Source organism: Artibeus jamaicensis, unplaced genomic scaffold, assembly GCF_021234435.1.
Source record: "Artibeus jamaicensis isolate MK-2021 breed Jamaican fruit bat unplaced genomic scaffold, CSHL_Jam_final contig_777, whole genome shotgun sequence".
Taxonomy (NCBI): Eukaryota; Metazoa; Chordata; class Mammalia; order Chiroptera; family Phyllostomidae; genus Artibeus; species Artibeus jamaicensis.
This window is the reverse complement of record NW_026521966.1, coordinates 411,864-435,018: the sequence shown is the minus strand read 5'-3', so window position 1 is coordinate 435,018 and position 23,155 is coordinate 411,864. Positions and strand designations below refer to the sequence as shown.

Below are 23,155 nucleotides of genomic sequence, written 5' to 3'. Positions count from 1 at the left end.
CCACCAGCCGGGCACGGGAAGCTAGGTTGCGGGGGGCAGAAGGACGAGCTGGACTCTTGAATTCAGAAGGATTATTGGCGCCTGAGGAGCCCAAAAGGTGGGGGCGGGCCTTGCAGAGGAACCCAGGCCCAGACCCCGCGCACGTTGCCGTCGGCGGCGGCGCGCTCACCGGGCGGAGCCGCTCGCCTTGCCCCGCCCAGGAGGAGGCTCAGTGCAGGCCCCGCCTTCAGGCGCGCGGTGCCGGTCGGCTCCTCCCTCGACCAGTCACCTCCTCAGCTTCACTTCCCACGGGGCCTAGCGTTCTAGAATTCGAGGCGCCCCTGCCTCAGGTGCTGTGGCCAAGAGCAGTCAGCGGCGGCATGGCCACACCGACGCTCCGTCCCTACCTGGCCCTCAAGTTGGGCAGGGCCGGCCGCCGCCTCAGGCCCAGGCCACCCCTCCCGACCCAGCCTGGCCCCCACAGGGTTCACACTGTCCCTCAGGCCACCTTCCCTCCTCAGACTCCCAGCTTTGTCCCCAGGGTTGGCTGTTCCCGAAGGCCTGGCTACGCGCCCAGCCTACCTGTCAAGGGTCCTCTTACCGCGCTCAGGAGAAGCCACACACTCAGCCCTGGCCCTTCCCTCCATACAGGACTACCGCCCCCCATCCCCACAACCCTTAGCCCAGACCGAGCCCTCATCTGCCTTGTCAGACACACTTTGCCCTCCGAGCCCTTGACTGTCTTCTGGGGGATCAACTGTTGAGTACTTGGTCTAGCTTCCTTAAGCTCCATTCTTTTCTTTCTCTTAGATCTTGGTCTCCCACTTAGACCCAACTACAGGAGGTCTGAATGTCCCTCAGCTGCCAACTGCCCCGAGTTCAGCTTAGCCCCTCTGCTCCAGGACATCCCATTTAGACTCCTCCTGCCTTTTCAGCACAACCTCTGCTCTAAGTACTCTCCTCTCTCCCCTCCTCTCTCTCTCTCTCTCTCTCTCTCTCTCTCTCTCTCACTTGGCCTGTTTTCTCAGCCCCTCCTTAGTTGCCCTTGGGAAAAGCTACCAATTGGCCTTTTCTGTTACTTATGCTTCCTACAGGCACTCTCCCAACTAGCATTCTTAGCTTCTTTTTCTGCCCACCCCAACTGGCTCTCAGGTTATACTTGGCTTTCCCTAATTCTGCCTCTGTGCAACTGACTTTGCTCACCTTCTTTACCTATAGACATTCCCACTAGCCCCTTCCTTTCCTGTCACCAATCCACCACTCTGACCACACATAACTTTCATTAACCCCACATACCTGATTTTATTTTACCAACCCTCAATTCTCTAACTCTAACTGCCCCAGCCACCAATTCTATACCACAACCCACATATATCTGTCCTATCTGGTTTCCACCTGTCATCCTTTTTCATTTCATCATCTTGTATTGCCAAGAAAGTCACTTAACTGCCATTTGTAAATTTCATTTCCTCTATACATTTGACTTCAGAAACTTTATTTTCCCCTTTATCTTTTACCACATTCACATTTCCTGGCTCTCCATCTTTAACCTGTATATTCTTCAGCTAATAGAAATGTGCAGTCCTGGCCGGTGTGGCTCAGTGGATTGAGCAACAGCCTCCAAACTGAAAGGTTGCCAGTTCAATCTCCAGTCAGGGCATGTGCCTGGGTTGCGGACCAGGTCCCCAGTTGGGGGTGTGCAACAGATCCATGTTTCTCCCCCTCTCTTTCTCCCACCCCTCTCCTCTCTCCAAAAAAATAAATAATAAAAATCTTTAATTGAAGAAGAAGAAAAATGTCCAGCACTAGAAATACCTTTTAAGCTCTTTCATTTTTTAGGGCCCATATATACTCCTTCCAGTCTCTAGATATGTTACTAGTTTCATCCCTACAGCCATTACATGAGTGAATGATTCAGTTTTCATTATCTTCCCAGCACCAATGAAGAGATTGAGTCCAACCACCCAGCCCAGTCAAGTCATGCAGGTACTCAAAGATGGAGACAACCTTATCCCCTTTGCCAAGTGAGTCATCTCCACCTAGTGGGGAGAATGGGGATGGAATGGAAAGAAGATTGCATGCTTGGGTTCTTTCCTAAAAACAGTTGGAAATAAGGACCAAGAAGCTCAATGCCTGGGCGCAGGGGATTGATGAGTCATTAATTTAGTCAACAAATGGTTTTTGAACACTACATTGTTCTAGGCACTGTATTAGGCACCAGAGTTCAGCAATTATAAGGACAGGTTCCTGCTCAAAGAGCTTACATTCTAGAAGGAGGAGACAGAATATGGAAATAAATATAATTTCAACTAGTGATAGGTACCATGAAAAAAAACCAGGAGTGTAATACATGGGAAAATAGAATGTCATGGAGACATAAGTTTAGATAAGGTGATTGTGGAAGACTTCTAGGGAGGTGAATTTGAATTGAGATCTGAAAAATGAGAAGGGGCCAGTCTGATAAGAACCAGGGGGAAGAAGAAGGAATAGTAGTTGGTTTTTTTTTTAAACCCAAGAAAGAAATGAGCTTGGTATATTCTAAAACCAGGAAGCAGTCCAGTGAAACTGAAACTTAAGGGGTCAAGGGAAATATGGAGAGTAAAGTCAGACAGGCAGAGGACCTATGAGGCCGTTGAAAAAGTTTGGATTTTATTCTAAGGACAGTAGAAATCAATGGAAGTTTTTAAGCAAGGGAATGACATTAGCAGACTTTTTTTCCCTCCAACTTTTTTATTACGGAAAATTTCAAACAAATACAGAAATAGAGAAAGTACTAATCATGAACCCACTGTACCTTTTTCAGTCAGCTTCAATAATTGTCATTATATGGATAATCTTTTCATTTGTACACCCATGCAGCCTCCTACCACTCAGATTTTTTAGAAACAAATCTCAAACTATAATGCAATTCACATGATCATTTTAGAAAGAGTACTCACACTGCTTTGTGAAGAATAGTTTGGAGGGGATTTAGATGGAAGCAGGGAGAGAAGGAGGAGGCTACTGCAATAGTCCAGGCAGGGGAAGATGAGCTGGAATATGGGAGTGGGAGAGGAAATGATGACTAGTCAAATTCGGGTATATTTTTAGGTGTAGAACTGTCAGGACTTGCTGATAGATTGGATATAGGAGGTGAGGGAAAATGAGGCATACCAGGCTTTTGGCTCTAGCAACTGGGCATTTGGGGTGTCTTTCAGTGAGATGGGGAAGGGTAGAGAGGAGATATTGAATGGGCAGTTGGACCTGCAAGTCGGAGTCCAGGAGAGGAGCCAGGGCTGGGAATACAGATCTGGGAGTCATCAGCACATTGGTGGTATTTAAAGTTATGGAGTGAAAAATAAAGGCATGGGCCTGGCTGAGATCTCTTAAGGAGAGATGGAAATGGAGAAGATAAAGGGCTGAGGCCTAAATCCTAGGACATTCTCCTTCTAGAGAGCAGGAGAGCAGTCATCATTCAGTTTGTGAGCTTTGGAAGTGATGAGCACTGTTCTCAAACAGCTCTGCACATCCCTCAGTGTGTATAAGGATATTAGTCTTTCTGAGATAGAGGAAACAAAACAGGAGTAAACAGAGGTTCTGCTCTCCTGGATCCTTGCATTAACCAAAAGGAACCTTTTGTGTGTCATCACCTGAGTAGCTGGGGCCTTCCTCTTGAACAGCCTTGCTTGCTAAATATGATGTTTTCTGGTTGTGGAGTGTAGAAACTTGAGATTCAGTGAGATCATAGACTCAAACAGTTGCTAATCTTCACCCTCATCTCAGGTCCAATATCCTTTCAAATCAGAGGCTTTACCACTTTCCTCAGCTAAAATGGATTGAGGACATGGCCTTGAAAGAGCCTGGGCAGCTGTATGGCCTCATGGAAAGACAGGGCCTCTGGATCTCTAGGGTGAGTAGATGCTATGCGGAGACAGCCAGACCCTAGCCTACTTCTTCTCACCTCAGGTGTTCCAGGGTGGTCAGCCGATCTCCACTGGCCAGCTTGCCTTCCCAGAGCCTCGGACTGATGCCCCAGCATTACGGAGACATCTTCTGGGACAACCTTAGTCAAAGGCCCAGGTGGGTAGAAATGGAGAAAATGGGGACTAACTTGAGGTGGGAGGGTGATACAGTTTTAAGCAACTATACAATTTTTAACAACCACAAGGCTTTAGAACAATATGTACTACTCTGAGGATAATTGCCCCACTGGCTGGCTGATGGACATGGTAGCTCCTAGTGCCTCATAGACAAGAGGTTGGGAGGAGTCATTAGAGAAACAACATTGATAGGGTGCCCTCTCTGCATTTAACCCCCGTTTTGTACTCTACAGCCCCACCTGGATGGAAGAACAGTACATCCCACCCCTGCTGGTATGACAGACTTTCTGCCCTTCAACACTTCTCAGTTAAAATTGTACCCCATGCCATCCTATCCCCAGCTCTCCTTATTACCCCTTCCATGTACTGTCCCCCAACCAGAGCACTGGACAGGCCCTCCTTTCTATGAACCAATCAGCATGTTTTCCAGATCACAGCTGTTTTTGTGATCTGGGCTTCCTAAGACCCCTGACGCCCTGTTTCAATCCAAGCTCCCCTGGGAGTCCCAGTGCCATCTACCTCTTTTTCCCCCATTCCCTGGCACAGAAAGCTACTGGTTGTTCCCAGCCTGGCATGTACCCCCTTGAGGGTCTCCCACCTCGTGAGATGCTTTGCAGAAGAAAGAGGAGGCAGCCATATTTGACAGGAATGCAGCAAGGACCTGGGGGCATCCCAGCCCGAGTAAGGGCTGTCACTTATCACCTAGAGGATCTAAAGAGGCGGCAGAGAATCATCAATGAGTAAGGAGAGACATCTGGGCTCTGAGAGCCAAGCAAGGGTTGGAGGCAGAAGGATTTGAACTAAGGAAGGGGTGGAGAGTTTTGAAGGAATTGGAAGGAGGTCAGAAATATATCATGGACTTGGTGGGTGTTGGAGCAGAACTTCCACAATGAGGAAGGAAGGAGCTAAGGGATGAAGGTGAGCCACATGAGCTGGAAGAAGTAGAAACTGGATCACTGATGACAGGAAAGCACTCTATAGAACTAGAAGATAGTGGGGAGCTAGAGGTCACCTCTGCGTCCTTGAACTAAACATAGTTCAGTCTGAGGGGAGCAGAAAGTTGGGAGCAGAGAGTTGGAAGTTAAATGACAATACCCCTGGGTCCCAGCAGTAAGTGTCTTAGGGCAGAAAGGTGAAGAATGAAGGGACAGGAAGCCTGGCCTACAGGTGCCTCTTTACTAAGCCTGAAGTCTCCACAGACTAAAGAAGGCCCAGTGGGGCAGCTCTAGGGCTGCATCTGAGCCCCTGCTGTCTGGTGAAGTTGGCTGTAGATTCCCCAGCACCACTGAACACCCTGATCTGGAAAAGAAGAGGGCAACCTATCCACGGAAAGAGGACCACTTTCTCCCTCCTGGAGGGGCCCAGGTATGGCTGGAGAGGAACTTGGTGGGGGTGATAAAGGGTAATGTGAATGCCTAGTTGTGTTGTGACCATCCAAAACCCTGCAAGTTGATGGTATTCATGCAGGTGGAAGAATATTCATAGCCATTGGGATGTCTGGCATGCCTTTATTCACGGGTAGGTGAGCCATGCATGCTGCACATCTCCCTGCATGTCACATGTCGTGGCCCCTGCTCCGTGACATGTCTCCCAGCAGGGAGTTCCTACCTGCTTAAATAAAAGAGGTGAACAAAGCCTGCAAGATGCCAGAAATTATATAACATAACAATTCTGCGCATGTGAGCCCACTTCATGTTATGGGAACAGTTTATTGAACCCAGTCTCAAGGCTATGAGAACACTAGTTATCAGGCCCCTCCAAGGCTATGGGGACACAGCTTCCCTTAGCTACCCAGACACCTGGGTGAGGAAGCCAGCCTGCCTCCACTCACCTTACACTGGTCTTGCATGGAGAGACAGCTGAAGCCAAGAGCCAAGTTGAATTGCTGGATTTGAGGGGAACAATAAAGTAGGGGGGAATCAGAGGCTCTATCAGGAGGCCCTGAATCAGAGGGCGGAATCAGGGGGGTATCTCGGTTTGAGCATTAGGAAATCTGGAGAGAGACATACTTTTTTATTCTTTCTTTTTTCAATTTCTCTCATCTTTACAGCTGCTTTGGCCCCCCTGGAATCCCCTGGTCCAGGAAGGATCTTGTCTCTCCAGGCAGTTGAGCTCTCTACCCCGCTACAGCACTGTCACAGCCAGTAGGAACCCCCTTTACAGTCCCTGGGGGATGGAGTTCCAGTCTGAGGAGTAAGGAGAAACCGTCCGTGGTCATCCAACACACTTGCGCTGCCTCAAGGACCCAAGCCTCCGTCTCGCCGCTGGACCTCACCCCCTAAGGAAGGCGTCCGGGCACTTCCCCTTCCTTAGCCTCCCCCAGCTTCCTCTCCCATCTTCTGCACCAGGCACTCACAGCCCCCCCTGGGCCACCCACCTCAACCCACCCCTTTCACAGGAGCTCTCCAAGGCCAATTGTCATCCAGGCCTGGCTCCCTGGCAGTGTTCTCTTCTCTGTTTTATCATTAAAAAGCAAACAAGTTGAGCCCAGAGTTGTCTTTTTCTCTGGAAGTAGTGATGGGATAAGCTAATGGAAAGAACTCAGCTAGAGTGAAGCCGGACTGGGTCCCCCAAATTCAAGGAGTCCTGCCCACCAATCCAGCAATCCTCACTCAGTACGGGGCGGCCGCCGGCACCCCACTCTGCCGGCTGGAGGGTCAGCGCCAGTCGGCTACGCTCCCGCTTCTGGGACCCCGGAACCCAACCCCTCCATACTGCTGCACCCTCAGGGATTTGCTGGCAGCCGGTCCCTCCACCAGTGTCCCCCTCCCCCGCGACTCTGTGCTGCACCCAGGTTCCGTTCCTGACCCCCTTCCCCTTAATTGGAAGGCCCCGCCCCGTGCGCAGTGACGTCGGACGCCGCTGTCAGCCGGCACTGGGGGGGGTTCGGTGTGGGGTAGAATGGCCGCTGCTGCCGTCACCTGCGGGACCCCGGGAGGTAAGAGCCAGGACCTTTTGCCCGCCTCTGCCTCCGCGCCAGGGGGCGCAACTCCACCGGCCCAAGCGTGGTGCTCCGCGCGGGAGACCACTGCTCCTCTTCGGGTTCGCCCGCACGGCCCGCTTCCGTCCTCCTCCCCCGCGCCAGGGGGCGCCGCTCCGCGTAGGGCCCCACCGCGGACCTGCCGTAATGGCACTGCCTGGGAGACCCCCGTACCCCGCTGCCCCTCGCCCCTCGCCCGCCTCCGCACCCTGCTCCGCTGTGTCTCCAGGACATCCATCTCTGTGGGAGGGAGGCAAGACCCTCCCACCTCCAAGCTTCTCCCAGGACCACCACCCCACCTTATGGGAGCGCCCCCAGCCGGTTCCGCACCCTTGCAGGCGGCCTAGCCCAGGTTGCGCACCTGTGCCGGGTGGCGGAGTCCATACCCCAACCCACGCAGCGGAGCTCGCAGGGGCCTCCCCCACCCCACGTCATCCTTGGACACCTGGCGGAGCCCGCGCTGAGAGCCTCCTCCAGCTTCCATCTGTTTCCCCAGGAGGGTGGGAGCTCGGGCTGGAGCCAAAGTGGTGGATGGTGTAGGGTAGGCGTGGAGGCCAGGGGAGAAGGAGGCATTTGGGAAGGGTGGGGAGAAAGGTGGGTAAGAGGTGGAGAGGGCTGTCAGCCTCTGCGTTGTCCTGAGGGTGGGAAGCTGGGTCCTGGGTGTCTAGCCCCAATTGTACTAGGCCTTGACCGCATGTACCCGAGAGAGAGAGGGGTCAGGGTAGGTTATCAGATCTGTCTTTCCTCTTGGAAAAAATCAAATAGAGAAGGAACTCAGGGTGTGTCTTCTAAGGCCTAGCTCTCCGCTCGGACTCAGATCTCCTGCCCAACCCCCAACGCCCAGCATCCAGCCTTCCCTTTGCCAAACTAGTCTCCAAGGACCGAATGGCCTGAGTTCCAGGTCCCCAGGACCTGACCCCACTGAAGCCCCAGCCTCCTCAAGGGCGCACGCTGTAGGACCCCAGCCCTGCCAGCCTCCCCCTCCCCCACCCCGCTCTTCCTGATTACACTGTAGTGTCTCCCCACTCACGTTGGTTCGTGGCACCATGTCTGCGTTCTCCCTCTCCCCCATTCCTTGGCTCTACTCTCACATCGGAGCTGATCCCATTCCTCTTCCTCATCTTTTCCAGGTATCACTACCCAGTTCTGTACTCCCTCTCCCACCTCATCCTCCTCATCCTGGCTAAGTGTGGGGGGCTTCTGCCATGACCTGTTCTCTCTTCCCCCAGCACAGACTCCCCCTCCCCCCGGCCCCTCAGGCCCGGGGTGACCTTGCCCCTGGAACCCTCACCATGAGTACCAAGGACACCACCGAGGTTGCTGGTGAGTTCACAATCCACGTTCCCATTTTGGGCACGACCTTTCTTTCTCCCTGCCCCATGGTGACTGTAATTCTTGGATTCTTGTCATTTGAACTTCCTCCCAGTGCTCTGCTTCAGCCCTTTGCCCTGGAGCTAGCATACTAAGCCCTTCCTTCTAATTCCCTCTAGAGAACAGCCACCACCTGAAGATCTTTCTCCCCAAGAAGCTGTTGGAGTGTCTTCCTCGCTGTCCGCTGCTGCCTCCAGAGCGGCTACGGTGGAATACAAATGAGGTTTACTAGGGAGGGTGGGGGATTAGGGCCCAGCAAGGTCTGGTGAGCTAGAGGAGGATGAGCTGGGGGCCTGTCTTCATGTGTCTGTGACTCCCAAGCGCAGAGTACTGTTATGGGCTCTGTGGGGATCATAGGTGAGGTATAAAGACCTGCATCTTGTAGGAGCTCACTTCTTGATCTATATCCACCTGAGTAAAAATAATGGTTACCACCTTTATAGTATTTCTTACTGTAAACTGGACACTGTGCTAAGCCCTTGACCTATATTACCTCATTTAGTTCTCTAACAATGCTATAGAGCAAGCATTTTTATCCTCGTGGTATAGATGGGTTTATCTAAGTCACTCCAGAGCTCCTACTTTTTTTTAACCACCACTGACTTGGGCTCCTTCTGGAGGGCACAGTCCTGTGTTACACACCTTCAGTACTCCCCACACCCAGTGCTTTGTACGTACTTGGTGAATGATCATTATTGATTTGATTATTTGATTAGAAGACAGCTGTCAGTGAAAAGGTATGTGTGTGGTATTATAAATGCAGGAAGGGCTGGGGAGGCAGCAGGGCTCCTGGAGATCTGGGAAGGGGTTCGGTCTGTAGGATAGCTAGGATTTCCAGACTCAGAGAGGTCTGTACATGGCACTTGGGGCTGGTAGGGCACATTGAGGAGGTGACTGCTCAGAGCAAGTTCAAGGAAAAATCAGTGGACCGGTGGTCTGGCAGGACTGGTAGGTGCAATATGTATAAATAGTGTGAATGATGGTTTGATCCCTGGTCAGGGAGGACCATGGAGTCAGGCTGAGGAATCCGGAATTCCCAGCAGTGTCAAACCATTGAAGTTTTCTGAGTCAGGAAGTGGCACAAAAATGGAATTCAGAGAGAGTAAAATAATATAGAGTACGAACAAAGAATGACGAAGAGCTTGAACCGGACCCCAAGATAAAAGCCCCAGTTGGAAGGGAGGGAAGGAGCGGTTAGACTTTTGTCAGCTGGGGTTCTTAGGAGGGCAGTGGGCATTGCTGGGTCCAGATACCTGGCAGCAACCCCCACTAGCTGCCAGGACTCAGCAGGGACTGAGACAGGGTGACCGAAAGGCCAGGCTGAGAGGATATGAAGGGGCTACCCACCCGCGTACCTCTTTTCCTCCAGGAGATTGCATCCTACTTGATCACCTTTGAGAAGCATGATGAGTGGCTATCCTGTGCTCCAAAGACGAGGTGAGTAAGGTTGTGAAGGTGGGGAGTGGCAGGGCTCCTGGGTCCTGTTCACAGAACTCAAGGCCTCAGCACTTTCCTCTTCAGGCCTCAGAATGGTTCCATTATCCTCTACAACCGCAAGAAGGTGAAATACCGGAAGGATGGTTACCTCTGGAAGAAGCGGAAGGATGGGAAGACCACCCGAGAGGACCACATGAAGCTGAAGGTCCAGGGCATGGAGGTAAGCAAAGCATCCAACTCATCTGCCCTGGCCCATCCTTCTCCATCCTTAGCTGGGTTCCACTCCTGCCAGGGCTTGGTGCCATTGTCCCCCTCACCACCCTCCTTTCTCACTCACTCTGTATCATCTGGCTGATAGCTTAGCCCCCCCTCCACATCCCATTTCCCTCCACATCCCAACTCTCCGAGCCTTAGGCCATGCTTCCCCTGGAGGACACCGGTGTCCAGTGCCTCCATCTCTCTTACATTTCTCTCAGGAGTCTAAGTACTGAACCTCTAAGCGTAGGTTTCTTTTCCCCATATCGTTGCCCCTCATGTCAGATGTGCTTTTGCCCTGCCCTCCGTTGTCTAGATAGGCTCATATCTCACATGTGGTCCTCGTTGTAAGGCCTCAGTCCCACTGTTCCCTGGTCCTGCCCCTCATCTATGACTTGGGGTGCTGGGATTTTAAAGGTGTGGGGAGTAGGTGGGGGTGGGTAAGGGTTGAAGAGGAACTGGTGGAAAGATTGGGATTCCTGCAAAGGGACTGAACAGAGGAAGAGTTGGGGAGCAGACTAGCCCTCCCCCCACCCCAGCCTGTCTCCTGGCAGTGTCTCTATGGCTGCTACGTTCACTCTTCCATCGTCCCCACATTCCATCGGCGCTGCTACTGGCTGCTCCAGGTAAGGATGGAAAAGCTCAGGGGGCCACACTCTTCCTGGCTCTTTGAGGGAGATGGGGTCTGAAACAATGCAGTGGAAAGATGACTAGGTTCTGAGTGGGAAAAGGAGCCTGGGGAGATAGGGAGGTGGGGATAGACAGAACCAGAAATTGGGGATGAGGTTGGGAGGATGCCCAGGAAGAAAGTGAAGACTAGGAAGCTGAGCCCCTGGATCTCAGGACCCCATGGTGCTCTGTGTGTGTACCCTTGTGCCCTCAGAACCCTGATATCGTCCTTGTGCACTACCTGAACGTCCCTGCCCTGGAGGATTGTGGAAAGGGCTGCAGCCCCATCTTTTGTTCCATCAGCAGTGACCGTCGAGAGTGGCTGAAGTGGTCCCGGGAGGAGCTGTTGGGACAGCTGAAGCCCATGTGTAAGGCAGTAGGGCTAGGACAGTGGTCCAAGGGGAGAGTGGACACAGGGGCCACCCAAAGGCACCAGGAGCCTGTGGGGTGACCGTTTCCCTCCAAGCCAAGAGGGTGCTTTCCTGAGGGGGTGCTAGGCTTCCTGGTGAGCTCTTAGGTGTTGGATTGTGGAGAAGGGACAGCTGTGAACTACAAATGCAAGCAGTTTTGAAGCTGCTGGCCTCTTCGCTCCTGGCCAGAAGTCTCGGAACATCTCAGGTGCTTGGAGGAGCCATCAGGGCACTCTGGGGACGTGTGTGGGGCTCCCATAGCACTTCCCCCAACTCTCCTCTAGTTCACGGCATCAAGTGGAGCTGTGGGAACGGCACAGAGGAGTTCTCTGTAGAGCAGCTGGTGCAGCAGATCCTGGACACTCACCCGACCAAGCCTGCACCCCGAACCCATGCCTGTCTTTGCAGTGGGGGCCTTGGTTAGTGACCCCCCTAATCTTGGTGCTCTTTTCCTGTCTAGTCACACTGCACTTACTCAAGCCAGGGGGATATCTGTCTTGCTGGGATTTGCATGCTGATTTGCATGTCCCAGAAAGCTGGGCCAGCTGAACAGAAGCCTTCCCATCTGGGTGCACACTGGCCCCAGCTCCTTTTACTTGAGTCTTGGCAGGCCAGGCTCTTTATCTTCCTCCTACCCTTAGCAACTCCTTCCACACCAGCACTACCACTTAGACCCAGCCTTAGCATTGCTACCCCCTTGGATCTGTCCTGTTGTCTTTTTTTTTTTTTAATATACATTTGCCTTTTTTTCTCAGCTCTTTCTCCAAGCCCTCAGTCCTCCCCTGCCATTCTCCCCCAGTCCTGTTTAATTTGGGGGAGGATAAGCATTTCTGCCGCCCCCCAGTGGTTATAATCAGGATTACACCTCATATTCACTATATAGCAGTGTCCCAGGAAATACAAGGCTTCCACTAAGGGAAGGCTGGGCAAAGATGTGTCATATCCCTTCTCTCCTCTCCACCTCTTTCCATTCCAGGTTCCGGAAGCCTTACCCACAAATGTAGCAGCACAAAACACCGCATCATCTCTCCTAAAGTGGAGCCCCGAGCTTTAACCCTGACCTCTATCCCCCATCCCCATCCCCCTGAGCCCCCTCCACTGATAGCCCCACTTCCCCCAGAGCTCCCCAAAGCACATACCTCCCCATCTTCCTCCTCCTCCTCTTCCTCCTCTTCATCAGGCTTTGCAGAACCCCTAGAGATCAGACCTAGCCCTCCCACCTCTCGAGGGGGTTCATCGAGAGGAGGCACTGCAATCCTCCTTCTGACAGGCCTGGAGCAGCGTACTGGGGGCTTAACACCCACCAGGCACTTGGCTCCCCAGGCCGACCCTCACCCTTCCATGAGCTTGGCCGTGGTTGTAGGCTCTGAGCCCTCTGTTCCACCAGCTCCTCCCAGCCCTGCCTTTGACCCTGATCGTTTTCTCAACAGCCCCCAGAGGGGCCAGACATACGGAGGTGGGCAGGGGGTAAGCCCAGACTTCCCAGAGGCAGAGGCCGCCCATACCCCCTGTCCTGCCCTAGAGCCTGCTGCTGCCCTGGAGCCCCAGGCAGCTGCTCAGGGTTCCCCTCCACAGTCAGTAGCCAGGGGGAAAAGAGGAAACTGCTTCTTCATTCAAGACGATGATGGTGGGGGGGAGCTGAAGGCCCAGGGGCCTGCCCCACCTGTACCTTCACCCCCTCCTTCACCCCCACCTTCACCTGCCCCCTTGGAGCCATCGGGCAGGGTAGGAAGAGGGGAGGCCTTGTTTGGAGGAGCTGGTGGGGCCAGTGAGCTGGAGCCCTTCAGTCTTCCATCATTCCCAGACCTTATGGGAGAACTCATCAGTGACGAAGCTTCGAGCATCCCTGCCCCAACCCCCCAGCTCTCTCCTGCTCTTAGCACCATCACAGACTTCTCCCCAGAGTGGTCCTACCCAGAGGTGAGTCTGCTCGCCCCTCTGTTCCTCTTCCCCCACGGTCTGTGGCCTGATTACCATGGCTGCTTAGTTCTCCTCCCAACCTCTATTTTTTCCGGCGTGTACCTCCTTTCCTGTTTCCATAGTCCTTCCAACTCACCCTTCCCCCTTCCTTCCCCTTCCACATGGTTGTATGAGTCCCCCAAGTGCCCAGGGGAGTCCATTCCCTTGGTGACTTTCACGGGGAGGGAATGGGACAACTCTATGGAGAAGAAAAAACACAGCTGGGGTATGATTGCAGACTTGGGGAAGCTAAAAGACTGTCTTCATCATTAGAGAAGTTCTGCTTTATGCTGCCCTAGAGAGGGAAAGGAGAAACTACAGTGGGGCCCTAAGAAAAGGACTTCCTCCTGATGACAGCTATCTGCAGATGAGTTCGCAGCCTTGGGTGAGGCTAGCAGATTTAGGTGCAGGGCAGGGATGTTGGGGAGAAGGGACGGAGTAGCTGACTGTACCTGAGAGGGTCCTGTCCAGTCTCCGTACCACCAAACTCCAGCACAGGGCCTGCCACATAGTTGCTACTCTCTCAGGGTCTGAATGAGTGAGTGAATGAATACCAAACAGAACTCTTGTCACATGGCCCTCTGACTTCTGCCTGCAGGGTGGAGTCAAAGTGCTCATCACAGGTCCTTGGATGGAGGCCTCTGAGCATTACTCCTGTGTCTTTGATCACATCGCAGTGCCAGCATCACTTGTCCAGCCTGGTGTCTTACGCTGCTACTGTCCCGGTATGGGGATTGGGAATGGTGGCGGAAGGGACTAACATGTGGGCATTTAGGAAGCACTGGGAACAAAGTTGTTGAGTTGTTCCTGAGAGCACAAAGACCTCACCCAGTCTTGAGGCTGAGTCCCACAGTCCCCCAGCAGGCAGATAAGCCTGGGCTTAGTGTCAGAAAGTCCAGGCTCTGGTCCAAGAAATCTACTAGTAGATTTCTAGTGAAATCTACTAGTAACCTTAGATATGTCTGCTCCTTTCCTAGGTCCTGGGCCTCCACTCCTGTCAGGTCAGGCATTCGACCCAAGTGGTCTCTAATGTCCATTCAGGCCTCTGGCTTCAAGTCAGAGTCCTTGGCTCTTGGGAGAATGAAAAGGGAGAGATGTTGGTCCCCTCCAGCCAGTCTTAGGACTGAAGAACATTGGTTCTAGACCTGTGCTATTTAATATGGTAGATGTTAGCCACACATGCCTGTTGAAATTAAAATTAAACTTAAAATTCAGGTCCTCAGTCACACCAACCACATTTTGAGTGCTCAGTAGTGACTGCGGCTAGTGCTGCCCTATTGAAAAGAGCAGGCAAACATTTCCACCTGTCGCTAAGGAAAGCCTTGTTGGACAGCACTGGTCTAGATGTCATTGCCAAGGCTTGTCTCTGCCCTTTCACCACCAGCCTTGTCCCTCACCCTGCACTCAATAGTCAGCCGCACTGGCAGACCCCTAAGGGTGACAGGCTGACAGCTTTGTCATCAGTGAGTGTGCTGTCCCCCGTCTCAGCAGCACTGTTTAGTGGTGCACGGACGGAAGGGGATGAGACAAGAGAAGCTGGCATTTGGGAAGAAGAGTCTCAGCCTCTAGTCTCGGGACCAGGGCCTGGTGGTTTCATTCTCAAGGCTATAGATACTGAGACCTTCGGACATAGCTCTCACTAGGCACCATTGGGTGCGCAGCTAGCTCTCCTTTCCCCCATCTTAGTAACAGGGTCATGACCTCTGTTACTGGGAGACCACAGGATTTATCTCCTATCAAGTTGGTTAAAAGTACAGGTGTCTCTTGACCCTCAGCTTTTAGGCCTTGGTGCTGAATAAGAAACATCCTTAACTACCAGGCCTGGAGTCCAAGGGGTCTCTGGCCTATAGCAGATGTTAAGTTCTCGAATGACTGGAACTCCTTCCCAGCTAGTGCCAAGGCCATTGGAGCCAGGGCCCTTTTGGCCCACGGCAGGGACGTTGGGGAACTCAATATGAAATGACCCTCTCTGGCTCTAACGCAGGGCCAGAGAAGGAACTAGGGAAAGAGGGCTCTTCTCACTGATCCTACACCCCACCCCCCAGCCCATGAGGTAGGGCTGGTGTCTTTGCAGGTGGCCGGGCGGGAGGGGCCCCTTTCTGCTTCTGTGCTCTTTGAGTATCGAGCCCGTCGATTCCTGTCACTGCCTAGTACTCAGCTTGACTGGTTGTCACTGGATGGTAAGTACCTAGCCCTCTGACCCTGAGTGTCAGGTCCCACGACCTTTGAGCATGACAGGCTCCTGGACCCCTTAGCACTCAGGTGGCCACCACTTGGCTCACCTTTACCAGCCTTTCCTCAACTCCTGCTTCGCTGGTCATTTCTAAACGCAGCAGCAAACTTCTCCTACCTTCTCTTCCCTGTAAATCTTGGAACTGTCTTTGTCCCAGCTCTTCCCTGGCCTCTTCATCACAAAGGATGGGGTTTAGGCAAGCAAGGCCAAGAGGCAGAGTAGAGACAGAGTCTAGAGCAATACATAGGGAAAGTGCATGAGTATGTATATATTATACATACATATACATATATGTACACATGGATTTCAGTTTTCTTATTGTTTTCCCTTCTATAAAGATAGGGACTAGTTATAGGAAGTTTACAAATTACAAAAAAACACATTAACTAAAAAGTAGAAAATGAAAACTGCCTACAGGACTACTCAGTAAATATCTATTACTTTAATATCATGGTATACTTTTTCATACAAACATACAGCCTTATTCAGACACACAGAGATGCATGCACACACACACGTGTGTGTGTGTGTGTGTGTGTGTGTGTGTGTGTGTGTGTGTTTATTTAAGTCTAGAACTGTGTCTGTTCCGTTTACTGGTTATCCCTCCTGTGGCTTTGAGAATTGCTTCTCTCTGCTTCTGCTTCTTTCTCAAGGTTTGTGCTTCTCTGTCTTCTCCTCTGGGTGTCTCTGTTGTTGCTTTAGTGTCTCAGTTCTGCTGCCACCCTGTTGAGTGTGTCTCTCTCCATCCCTGCTTCTTTCCATGGCTCGTGGCTTGGCTGGCCCTTGGCCTGCCTCACCCTCAGAGCCTCCTGTCCCTTCACAAAGTGGGTGGGTTGCCCCGCAGCTGACCTTGCAGTCCTGCCAGGTCTCCCAGGCCTGTCCTGCCTGTCCTGCTGTGACTACTTTTCACCTTACTCGTCCCTACCTAATCTGTGTCATACCGTCTCTCCTGTGGGTTGCTTCCCTCACTCTTCTTTCCATTCCTCCTTGGACCAGGGTCTTACCTTGTCCCTCTTCTCTTCCTTGTTGCTTATTTGGTACAGTCCCCAGCTTTCCTTTGTCCTGTCTCTCTTCTCTTCACCTTGTTTATCCTCTCAGCTCTTTCTCTTCTCTGCTATATCTGAGTTTCTGCCCATCATTCCCCACCTTCCTCCCCACCATCACTTCTGTACTTTCATCCCCTTCTGCCTATCATCTCAGAACACCCCTGACCTCCACCCTGTTTCTCTGTGCTTGTTTTTCCATGCTCTGATCCCCTCCCACCTCGCCTCCTTGTCCTTGTGTGATCTCAAGAGGGGACAGATATAGCTTGGGATGTGTGTGTGTGTGCATGTGTATTTGTGCATGGGGTGGGGAGAGGAGGAGGAATGGACATGGCTATCCGTCTCTGTCACGTTCCCTCCCCACCATCCTCTTTGTGGACAGCTGTGGGGGGCCAGGAGGAGGGGGCGGTGCTTTTCAAATCACAGTCCCTGAGCTCTTTTGGGCAGCGGTTAACAGAGAGCAGGGACCCTGGAGTCCTTCAGTCCCAGCATGGGGGACAAAGGTAGTGTCTGGGGCAATTAGAACTGACAGAACAGTTCACCTAGGAGGAGGCTGGGGGAATGCATGTGTGTGTATGATCTGGGGCAGTTTTGGGCTGGATGCTATGTGGGATTTCCTAGTGTCTCTGTGTCCTGAAGGACACTGTTGTGGTTCTGGATTCTGGTCCTAGGTCGGTGAGTAGTGTTAAGAGCTCTAGCTTAAGGACTGAGTCGCGGTGGACTGTATTTCAAAGGTGGGTGGGTAAAGGGGCTGTTGTTTGGGGGAAGAAGAAAGAATATGATTCTGTGACTTCACCCCTGAGACCCCAGGATAGATCCAGTTCTGGTGCTCCGGGCATCAGCCAGACCCTGCTCCCTAAGGCTCCCATCCCCATTCCCCCTCAGACAACCAGTTCCGGATGTCCATACTGGAGCGACTGGAGCAGATGGAGAAGCGGATGGCAGAGATCGCAGCAGCTGGGCAGGCACCCTGCCAAGGTCCTAATGTGCCTCCAATTCAGGTACTTCCATGAGGGACGTCTACAGTGAACAGGGGGAGGGTCTTCCTAAAGAAAACGGCTCTAGTGTGTGACTTCTCACTCTCCTGTCCCCAACCTCCTCAGCCAGCCCTCCTCCCTAATCCCTGATGTCACCCTGCTCCCACCCCCGCCCTGTGGCAAGAGTGGCTATTCTGGGCACCCTCTTGGCATGACAGGCTTCAGACTATTTCTGGTTTGAAGAAGGGTGGAGGTGAGGGAGAAGGTGGGGGAGGGGCCAGGAGGGTTAGGGCCCAGTGCTCTGTGGGATCTGAGTCTCTGAAGGAAGAAGACTGGGAGACAACTCTGGCTTCTGAAGGGGAGAAGCCATCTGGGGATATATGGAACTGATCTGAGCCACATGAAGGCACAACATGGGCAAGGGTGTATGAGGTCTGGCTACCAGGGGTCTGGAGAAAGTTGGCCGTGGGAGTGGGGGTCACCCAGGAACTTGAACTGGGAGAACTGATGGGCCATGAGAGGTCTGGGTGGGGGGAACCTGGAGTGAGAGGTGTGGGAGGGGACAGAATTAGAAGCTGAGAGGACAGATATGGGATGGCCGAGGCCATCCGAAGCCGGAGGACCAGATGCTCAGCTCTCTGCATCAGGGTGTGTGTACTGCAGGATGAAGGCCAGGGGCCGGGGTTCGAGGCACGGGTGGTGGTCTTGGTAGAGAGCATGATCCCACGCTCCACCTGGAGGGGTCCTGAACGTCTGGCCCACGGAAGCCCCTTCCGGGGCATGAGCCTTCTACACCTGGCTGCTGCCCAGGGCTACGCCCGCCTCATCGAGACCCTGAGCCAGTGGCGGTGAGCAGGGGCAGCAGGGAGGGGGCTGGGCAGCCACTGGGACAGAAGTACCAGGGGACTGAGGGGGACTAGAGCCCTTCCAGAGAGAGTTGGGGTCATTGGGAAGAAAGAGGGGCTGGGGGAATTGTAGTATCCCGAGTTACAACACTGACTCTTGGCCTCCTTACATTTATTCACCTCTGACTGCCTCATCCCACTGCCTGTAGTGCTTCTAGACAGTTGGTTTCCCTCTCCCTTCAGTTCCGATGTTCCCACTTTTTCCCTGACTCGGCTTTAATGTTCTTTTCCCAAACCCTCCAGAAGTGTGGAGACCGGGAGCTTGGACTTAGAGCAAGAGGTTGACCCGCTCAACGTGGATCATTTCTCTTGTACCCCCCTGGTGAGGATGCTGGATTCCTGAGCGAATGTGGGCCAACGGGAAATGGGAAGGGTGCTTCAAAGGGAAGATCTCCAGAAGGAAGAGTGGGGAAGGCAAGGGACTGAAGATGTAGCCAGCAGAGAAGGGGCTTCAGGCCTCACCTCCTCCTCTGTCCCCCTATTCCTCCTGTCCTTTCTCTGCCCCTCTCCTTAGATGTGGGCTTGTGCCCTAGGACACCTGGAAGCTGCTGTGCTCCTTTTCCGTTGGAACCGACAGGCGCTGAGCATTCCCGACTCTCTGGGGCGTCTCCCCCTGTCTGTGGCTCATTCCCGAGGTCATGTGCGCCTTGCCCGCTGCCTGGAGGAGCTACAGAGACAGGAAGCTTCAGCTGAGCCCCCACTTGCCCAGTCGTCTCCCTCCTCCAGTCCAGACACTGGTGAGGGTTGCTCCTAATCTTTTTAAGAGGGGAATGTGAGTGGAAGGATAGGCCAAGGGGAAACTGAAGGGTGGGAGACAGGAGACTGAAGTGTGAGAGGACGAGGAGGAGGGAAACCGAGGAGGAAGCCGGGATGGGAAGATAATACTAGCAAGGACAGAGTGACTGAGAGCAGAGATTGGGCAGGTCGGTGACTCCAGGATGGCAGATGGCTCCTGCTGCCCTCACCCTCTTCCCTTACAGGTCTGAGCAGTGTCTCCTCGCCCTCGGAGCTGTCGGATGGCACTTTCTCCGTCACTTCAGCCTATTCGAGTGCCCCAGATGGGAGTCCTCCCCCAGATCCTCTGCCCGCCTCTGAGATTATTATGGAGATGGTCCCAGGCCAACTCTCCTCTGGTGCCCCAGAGGCCCCCCTACTCCTCATGGACTATGAAGCCACCGACCCCAAAGGGCCCCCACCCTCACCACCTCCTCTCCCACCAGCTCCGGATGCTGGGGCTGCTCCAGAGGAAGTTTACAGCCCACCAGCTGTGGATGTAATCCCGGTACCACTTACGTTGACGGAATTATGAGGACTAGAAAGAGTTGGGTACAGGGGTGGGGTGAGGCCAACTAGTCAATGAAACAGACTGAGTCTTACTTTAGTTTGGGAAGAAGGGGTCATTTACCCTCATTTTTGGACAAACAAGATAATCCTTTGCTTAGCTCCTATCAGAACTTGACTCAGACACCATGAGGCATCAGAGGTTAAGAATTCTGGGGAATATTTTCAATTAGAGCTGGACTGTAAGGGTTACCTGTTAATCCATGAAGAAACAAGCTTCTTAGGGAACCAGAGTGATGGAGAAAAGTTGGGAGGATTGTGGAAAAGAGAAGTTGGCAAGGTATCTGGCAATGACCTTTGGTGGGGAGGAGACTTACACAGGGTAAAAGCTAAAAAAAGTCTGGTTGAATAAGTAAATGAGAGAGTAAAAGTGTAGCAGCAAGAGCTTGAGGACACATCTGCTTTACGGAGGTGAACAGATTAATTGGGTAGCAGTATAAGTACAAAAAATTTAAGAGACCCCCACAAGGTAGGCTGCTACATGTGGCCAGCAGGAAGTGCTGCAGGCCTCAGGGCTGAAGCCATATGGTGTCATGTGGTCGGTAAGCTGGAGGCCAAGCCTGCGGGCAGGATGTGCTGGTCGGCATGCAGGGCCAGGACTGGGCGGGACAGTGGGCAGTCAGCCTGGAAAGCTAAATCCTTCATTTGCTCAACTCTTGGACCTCCATTTGGAGTATGTCCTTCCTATCCTGTGTTCTCCACGATGTCTCAACACAGGTGGTGGAAGCCCAATAAGTATAAATGAATGAATCCGGAACAGTGGCCAATAAAGACAGGGTTACAAAGGACAACAGTCCCTGAGGCCTCATCTGGTGGTGAGAGGAAGAACAAGATAGGAAGTGGACTGAGGCTACAGCTTGATGTCAGGGCAGGAACATTTGGCAGTTGGGACCCCTCAAAGCTCACCCAGCTTCTCCATCCAGGTGGACATGATCTCACTGGCCAAGCAGATCATCGAAGCCACACCAGAGCGGATTAAACGAGAGGGCTTTGTGGGGCTGTCTGAGGCTGGAGCTCCAATGCGGGAGCGGACAGGGGCCCTGGGGCTCAGCGAGACCATGTCCTGGCTGGCCAGCTACCTGGAGAATGTGGACCATTTCCCCAGCTCTGCCCCTCCCAGGTGACCAGCTTAGGACAAAGCCTCCAGATTCTTCTTCAAGGGAAGATGGGAAAGGGGAAGACAGCTTCCCCAGAGCCAAAGCTCCATTCTGGTAGACACCAGGGGCCTTTAAAGAAGGATATTGGAACTGGCTGATGAGCTCTGAAATCACGCTCTGCAGGCTCTGTTGCTGGGGATCTCCCTTTACAGCAACCCCTAGGCAGGAGTAGGGGGACTTCACATGCCCTATGACTTGCCTTCTCCCTACCCTACAGTGAACTGCCTTTGGAGCGGGGTCGCCTGGCTGTCCCTCCAGCACCTTCTTGGGCAGAGTTTCTCTCGGCATCTGCCAGTGGCAAGATGGAGAGTGATTTTGCCTTGCTGACATTATCGGATCATGAGCAGCGGGAATTGTATGAGGCAGCCCGAGTCATCCAGACAGCCTTCCGAAAATACAAGGTCAGGAGGCTGGGATCTCTCAGGGCATGAACTACACAATCTTGAGTCGGGACGCTGTGGGTTCCCAGGACTTTGGGAGGGAGAGCAGTCATCCAGAGAGGCCTCGGATGAGGTGAAGGGCCAGGGGACCTCAGGCAAGTTGGAAGAACAAATCATGTGTCTGTTAGGGGGGTGCTTAGGTGCTAAGACTTCCTTCTTCCCCCTTAGGGCCGGTGGCTGAAGGAACAGCAGGAAGTAGCAGCAGCTGTGATCCAGCGCTGTTACCGGAAGTACAAACAGGTCAGACCCTTCTCTCTCCCACCAACCCACACCCACAACCACCCATTCCAGCCCAGAGCATCCAGAATGCTGCTGGAACCCTGACTCCCCTTCTCTCTCCACAAGCTGACCTGGATTGCACTTAAGGTATTAGGCATGAGATCTGGGTGTGAGGTCGTCTGTGATGATTCAAGCCTTTCCATAAGCATGTGGATTAGAGAAAGAGACCTGCATCAGCTGAACTTGGGGTGACCCTCATGGGTTTGGGTTTCTGTGCCTCCATTTCAGCCTGTCTCTCCTCCCCACCCCTACAGTTTGCACTTTACAAGAAGATGACCCAGGCGGCCATCCTGATCCAAAGCAAATTCCGAAGCTACTATGAGCAGAAGCGGTTTCAGCAGAGTCGCCGAGCAGCTGTGCTCATCCAGCAGCACTACCGCTCCTACCGACGTCGGCCCACCGGCAGCCTGCCTGCCCGAAACAAGTATGGGTCCAGCCCTCAGCCCCCTATGCCTGCCCACCGCATCCATGACCATTGCCCATGAAACCTCAACACCCAGCTCATCATCCTACCTCCTGCCCTTCCTTGCTAGGGTCCCTAAGGGGCTGAGGAGAGGGGACGCCTGAGTGTCTGTGAGGGCTCATGTTTTTTCTTTCTTTTTACCAGAGGCTCCTTTCTCACCAAGAAGCAGGACCAGGCAGCCCGGAAAATCATGAGATTCCTGCGGCGATGCCGACACAGGTATTCATTCTTCTGATGATTTTGCTCTGCCAACTCCATCACTCTACCTCCCCAGATCTGCTGGTCTCCTCTGACTTCTTCCGTGTCTCTGCAGGATGAGGGAACTGAAGCAGAACCAGGAGCTAGAAGGGCTTCCCCAACCTGGACTGGCCACTTGACCTCTCCCCACCCTGGAGGACACTTCTTGCAGTCTTAAGGGAGAGGGCTCCCTGGGGGAGGAGGAGCTCCCTGTCGGCAGCTTTCTCTGTCACTTTGGAGTTCCCTAGGTCTCTTACCCACTGCCCCCTCCAAAGTGCTCAACTCCCTCCACCACTCTCCAGCTCCTCTTCTCTCCAGGTCACACCCTCTCTCTTTTGGTCCCTGGCTCCACAAGACCCACGCCCCACATACCTGCATCTTCAGCTGTGACCTCCGGAGCCCTGCCTGCCCCTTCTCCACAGCTCCCTCCCTGCCTGCACCCACCTCACCCCTTTCCTGACTTGCCTTATTTATTTGATCGAGGAGTCTCTGAATGTATCAGCCTGGCCACACCTCTGCCTTCGCTGCACGCTTGCCCCTCGTGTTTCAGGGCTGAACGTGCCCCCACCCAACTCCGCATGTTTGCGTATGTTTCCTTCCCATCTGGCCCTACCTTCCTCCCTCCCCCGCCACTCTCTCTCTGTGTCACTCTGACTCCTGGCCACCAACCTTGGGGCCAAATGGGAGTGGGGGGGGACGCTGTATATAGGAACACTTGGTGGAGTCCCCCCCCATGCCCCAATGGGAGGGGGCTTGTAAATATGTAACATATAGAGTATAATGAAGAAGAATCTATTTAAGACGCCGCGGGAAGGGCTGCACGGCCGCGCTTGTGGTTCCCAGGAGCGGCTGGGGCCTCCTGCGGCCCCACAAGCACTTTCTACTTGTGCATGGGCTTGGTTTCTACAAATTGCCATTAAACATCGCTGCACCAGCCAGCC

The 23,155-nt window shown here is 53.2% G+C and overlaps 2 protein-coding genes across 6 annotated transcripts; both read left to right on the top strand.

Moving 5' to 3' along the window:
• Positions 1 to 7: 7 nt before the first annotated feature.
• INCA1 (inhibitor of CDK, cyclin A1 interacting protein 1) lies at positions 8 to 6,489 on the top strand. Its single transcript, XM_037144247.2, has 7 exons — positions 8 to 97; positions 1,916 to 2,003; positions 3,925 to 4,038; positions 4,292 to 4,331; positions 4,605 to 4,798; positions 5,258 to 5,423; positions 6,109 to 6,489. The coding sequence occupies exons 2-7, from the start codon at positions 1,921 to 1,923 to the stop codon at positions 6,253 to 6,255; spliced, it is 744 nt and encodes a 247-aa protein (XP_037000142.2). The 5' UTR covers positions 8 to 97; positions 1,916 to 1,920; the 3' UTR covers positions 6,256 to 6,489.
• Positions 6,490 to 6,917: 428 nt separating this feature from the next.
• On the top strand, positions 6,918 to 23,148 carry CAMTA2 (calmodulin binding transcription activator 2). Of its 5 annotated transcripts, none has more exons than XM_053672622.1 (22): positions 6,918 to 6,996; positions 8,273 to 8,361; positions 8,529 to 8,632; positions 9,779 to 9,846; positions 9,931 to 10,066; positions 10,641 to 10,727; positions 10,985 to 11,138; positions 11,465 to 11,599; positions 12,157 to 13,100; positions 13,738 to 13,864; positions 15,185 to 15,319; positions 17,301 to 17,416; positions 18,056 to 18,240; positions 18,541 to 18,619; positions 18,812 to 19,034; positions 19,278 to 19,579; positions 20,562 to 20,758; positions 21,013 to 21,196; positions 21,404 to 21,475; positions 21,769 to 21,938; positions 22,122 to 22,196; positions 22,291 to 23,148. In XM_053672622.1, exons 2-22 carry the CDS (start codon positions 8,331 to 8,333, stop codon positions 22,352 to 22,354), a joined length of 3,588 nt encoding a protein of 1,195 aa, XP_053528597.1. In that variant the 5' UTR covers positions 6,918 to 6,996; positions 8,273 to 8,330; the 3' UTR covers positions 22,355 to 23,148. The 5 variants fall into 5 exon arrangements, with proteins under 5 accessions (XP_053528597.1, XP_037000135.2, XP_037000132.2 ...); XM_037144240.2 differs by having other exon boundaries at positions 6,922 to 6,996; positions 8,268 to 8,361; XM_037144237.2 differs by lacking the exon at positions 6,918 to 6,996 and adding an exon at positions 7,644 to 8,168 and having other exon boundaries at positions 8,268 to 8,361.
• The last annotated feature ends 7 nt before the right edge of the window (positions 23,149 to 23,155 follow it).